Genomic DNA, 4,867 nt, shown 5'->3' on the forward strand with positions numbered 1-4,867 from the left:
ACTAAGTTGTGGTGCATAATAGAATGCACATACCTTGAAAGTAAGATAATGGATAATACGAAATAGTAGTGAGAAAAAAAATCTCAAATTTTTATTGTATTTCCATATGGAATCTCCAGATTTTTGGCCTACTATGTTCCTCTTACAAATGAGAGTGCTTGCAAATTTTAAATGCTTGATGCTTACTTCCACAAATGTAAGTGGTGCCATTTTATCTGCTCATGATGAGAGAGCGGGCTAAAATTCAATATGCTAACCAATGGAAGTGTAGCCGAGTGACCGAAAGAATCGCGGTGGAAATAAATTTTCTTAAAAAATTGTGGAAATATGCTAGTGGCATTCATCCTTTTGGATTTTTGTGGAGGAGCAAAGTCTTCTACTGTGTGTCTAGTCAACCATGCACTCCTATTTAATTCAATGCGGCTTCTTCGTTCCTTCATATCCACTCTGCTATTTAATTCAATGTGGCTTTTCCTCTCATTCATATCTTCTTGTTATTGTGGTTTTGCTCCAATTGAAAATGTCGTTGCAAACGCAAATGCATTGCGGAGTTCTCGTTCACTTTGTAATTTGTGTATGTTTGGCGGGCGTTGCTAGTGCTGCAAAATGTGTTCCTGAAAAGTGTGGCTCGGTGAATGTGAGTTACCCTTTCTGGATTAAGAATTCTCATTGTGGATACCCTGGTTTCCAGGTGATATGCAAGGAGAATTCTACTGGAATGCTCACTCGATATCTTTCTGCCTATGTCGCTAATAATACTCACAGAACTTTAACAAAATCTTATTATAAAATTAGGGAGATCAATTATACCGGGCAGATGGTGATCAGTTCGAGACCTCTGAAAGCCGCTTCGTGTCTGGGAAGGCAAGAGGGAGACGGATTCGTTTTGTTTCACCTGCCTTCGGATGGGCCTTTCACTATTTCCATGACCAATAGATTTGTAGTTGTTGGTTGCAACACATCTGGTAGTTACGCATATGATAACTTGGGGGGAGAAGCGAGATGTGTGGCAGGATGTATCTTTCAAAATGACCCGCCATACTGCAGTTACGGCTGTTGTGAAATTACACTTCAAGATAATTATAAGTGGTTAAATTTCACGGGTGGAGGTTTGGTTCACTTAAAAGATGAGAAGAAATGTGGCTTCTCCACCATATTAGACCCGTCTACTTTCACAATAGGGGATGATAGAGAGGACCTCTACTGGGGACACGTAAAGAAGGCTTATTATGGTCTCCGCCTTAATTGGGGTATCGGCCTTGAGAATTGCTCCATGGCTAAAACAACAGTCAATTATTCTTGCTCCTCCAATGCAGAATGCATCGACTCTCCGTCAAGGAAGGGGTACGTATGCAAATGTCTCCCTGGATACGAAGGAAATGGTTACACGAATGGCACTGATTGCACAGGTATTACCTCCACACTCTTCTTAATTGTAACCATTATTATTAGCATCGTTGCAGTTTCTCATTCTTATGCTTATGTTAGCCTGGAAACTTGTTTTTTATTTAAAACAAAATACTAATGAATTTTAGAAACTCAATCCTCTCGTTAATTTGGGCATCACAGATGTTCCATTATTATGTTGTGTATTGTATAATCATATGTTCTGCCTTTTGACATGCAGACATTGACGAATGCAGTAATAAAAGCTTGAATGAGTGCATGGAACCATCGAAGGGAGGTGTATGCCATAATTTGGCAGGTTCTTACAATTGTTCATGTGCAAAGGGTTACAGTGGCGATGGTTTTAAAAACGGGTCAACTTGTGATGCAGAAAGCTCAAAGAAAACGGCCATGTTTGCAGCTATAGGTGACTATGCATCGCGCCTAATATCTTTAATGCAGTTTTACAAAAAAATGTTAGATCATAGTTAATAAAAATTTCTATTCGTTATGTGTCCAGGCTCTGTTTCTGCATTCGTTGGAGTTTCTTTAGGAGCGTGTGGAATAGTCTGGTTGCTGAGAATGCGTTACCAGAAACAGGCTAGAGATGAGTACTTCCGGCGCAATGGAGGCGTTTTGCTAGAGAGAATCCTAGCAGAAAGGGGAAAACAAATGGAGGGCAAAATCTTCAGGATATTTTCTGAAGATGAACTCAAAAGTGCCTTCCGAGATTATTCAGATGATATGAAACTTGGTACCGGTGGTTCAAGCACTGTATACAAAGGCATCCTTTCAAATGGTACACCCGTGGCCATTAAAAAGTTCAAGGACTTTCCCATCGGTGTAGAAAGTGAGGAAGCCATGAAGCAGTTTATCAATGAAATTGTGATTCTCTCTGGTCTTAATCACAAAAACGTGGTGAGCTTGGTTGGTTGTTGCTTGCAAACACAATCTCCTCTTCTAGTATACGAATTTGTTGACGGGAGAACAATTTCTCATCAGCTACGTTCCAATCATTTGTCTTGGCAAAGTCGCCTGCAGATTGCAACAGGTAGTACAGATGCCTTGGCATATCTCCATTCAGAGTTAGATCGCCCCATTATTCACAGGGACGTGAAATCAACTAATATTCTTCTGGCTAATATTTTTGTGGACAATACCCTGGCTCCAAAAATTGCAGATTTTGGGATATCTCGGCTACTATGTGGAAATGATACCCATCTAACCACCAACATAATGGGCACCTGTGGCTACATGGATCCTGAATATTACGACACAGGCACGCTTAGTGAGAAAAGTGATGTCTACAGCTTCGGTGTATTTCTCGCGGAGCTTCTTACAGGTCGAGAACCCCTGTCTCCTGGAAAACCAGCGCAGGAAATCGTCTTGTCTAAGTTTTTTCTTTCCAAATGTAAGGAAAACTGCTTAACTGAGATTTTTGATCCAAAGGTGAGGAACGAAGAGATCCTCGATCAGATGATTGATGTGGCAAGTCTAGCTAAAGAGTGTCTTTGTGTGGAAGGAAAGGGAAGACCGTCCATGAGAGAGGTGAAGATAAAGCTTGAGGAGATTGGAGGTTCCACAACACTTACCACATCAACTTCATGTTCAGACGTCCTCAGCTACCAAATTTCAAGTTAGGCTCAAACTGAGTCGACAAGTTCAGCGTTTCAGCTCACACTTCACAGAGATGTCTAGAATGCATGGACGTTGATCCAGATTTACTTATACATCTGTGCTGAATGATAATCTGTAGTCAATTAAGTTTGCGTAAAAGCCGGAATTAGATAGTATGTCTCAGCAAGTTATTTATAAAAGCTATTAGTATCAAGGTTCCATGCCGACATTATACATCATGAATGTATGATTCTAGTATCCTATTGAATGTATTACTAGGGTATCCTATTGTTTAGGATGAGGTAGTTTTAAATTCTCAAGCAGTTGAAGTTTGGCGAGGTTTGATTTGTAAGATTTTTTTGGTGGTCATGTGGTGGTGTGTTGTGGTTTCGTTTTGGATGTAAAGGGTTTCAAGTTCTTTTCAAAATATGTTTTTATCTTTTATAAAAATACAAGTGATTTATAGATTTTTATAATATTGGTACTTTTATTTGTTGGAGTTATAATTCATTGTCTATTATTGGAAATTTAAAGTTTTATATGTAATAGAAAATTCAAGTTGTGAATTATAATTAAATTGAATGGAAAATTTATGGTAATTGAGTTTACTGGTTTCTATAAATCAATCTATTAGTTCATATATAGAGGACGAGAAGCTTGTAATTGTCATATCATAACCTACTTCCTTGATATAATCTATTTGACAAGTTTTTAAATGATTTTAATTATAATTAAGATTAATAATATATTCTAGATTGGTTTAATTAATATATTATATATTTCTATAAATTCCTAATGTTTGATTGGAATAAGATTTTGTAAATTTAAATCCTTACATAGAACCTCAAATAGTTTTTTTTTTTTTTTTTTTTGTGTGTGTGTGCATGAGAGATCCTAATAATATATTAGTATAACCATTTAATTACTCATGAGATAAGACTAATAACAAAATTGAATAAACAACTTGGAAAAATATAGAGAGAAATGGAAATGAATAGATATAAACTAGGACTAAGAAAGAAAAAAATGAGAGGGCGACACACCTAAATACTAAGAGCTAAGGTGGATGTATTGATAAAGGTATTAGACAATATCGTATAAATATCAAGATATTTGCACTAGATAAAATAAAGTGGTAGGAATTATAATTGTAGAAATGAACTCAAACTATCATAACATTTTCAAGTGATTCAAATCTTCAATTGTATAGATTGCATCGTTAATCTACACACCCATGATACACAAAAACAATGAAATGGTTAGGGAAACACATTATTCTAGGCTTACAGAAGGAGAGAGCATATAGACAAAATAAAATGGTGATAAAATGGTGATAAAATGTAGAGTTTTGGATGAAAGTATTAGCAAAATATGAGACTTGTTCATGATTAAATGAAAGATGAAACACATGAAATGAAATAATCCTTTAAAATAACATATCTTCATTTTGTATAGATGTTATTACTCTTTACTACAAAAAAGTGAAAAAGACATGAAATAATAACTCATTATTAGCTCCTAAAATAATAGGAATACTAATGTGGGTTGGGGGCCTAGCTTGATTTTCAAGAGCTTCTATTAGTAAAGCATGTAATCATGAGGTCTAGTCTCCCCCCAACCCACGTGGTATCATAAGATGTGTTACGCCAACATCACGAGTCATGTAAACAAGTTGCTATACCTAGTTCCCACAGTCTAAAAAAAAAGAAAAGGAATACTAATGCACTCACCAGATTTTATAAATGTTAAGGCATTACCAGTAAGAGCCAAGATTAAAAATTAGGTCGACTAAGTTTCCTAACATATATATTTTTTCAATTTTTTTTTTAAATATACAAATTCCTTTATTTACAATTCTATTAGA

At 36.1% G+C, this 4,867-nt stretch overlaps 1 protein-coding gene across 1 annotated transcript; it reads left to right on the top strand.

Annotated features, from left to right (window-relative positions):
- Positions 1–520: 520 nt before the first annotated feature.
- Positions 521–3,027, top strand: LOC131032780 (wall-associated receptor kinase 1-like). The gene is made up of 3 exons (XM_059220349.1): positions 521–1,409; positions 1,628–1,813; positions 1,907–3,027. The coding sequence occupies exons 1-3, from the start codon at positions 521–523 to the stop codon at positions 3,025–3,027; spliced, it is 2,196 nt and encodes a 731-aa protein (XP_059076332.1).
- Positions 3,028–4,867: the final 1,840 nt, after the last annotated feature.

Source organism: Cryptomeria japonica, chromosome 5, assembly GCF_030272615.1.
Source record: "Cryptomeria japonica chromosome 5, Sugi_1.0, whole genome shotgun sequence".
NCBI classification, from domain to species: Eukaryota; Viridiplantae; Streptophyta; class Pinopsida; order Cupressales; family Cupressaceae; genus Cryptomeria; species Cryptomeria japonica.

Bases quoted from the DNA above. Each gene is read 5' to 3' on its own strand.
- LOC131032780 (XM_059220349.1), top strand. From the start codon at position 521: ATGTCGTTGCAAACGCAAATGCATTGCGGAGTTCTCGTTCACTTTGTA. The intron at 1,410-1,627 runs GTATTACCTCCA...TTTGACATGCAG, and splicing joins GAATGGCACTGATTGCACAG to ACATTGACGAATGCAGTAAT. The intron at 1,814-1,906 runs GTGACTATGCAT...TTATGTGTCCAG, and splicing joins GGCCATGTTTGCAGCTATAG to GCTCTGTTTCTGCATTCGTT.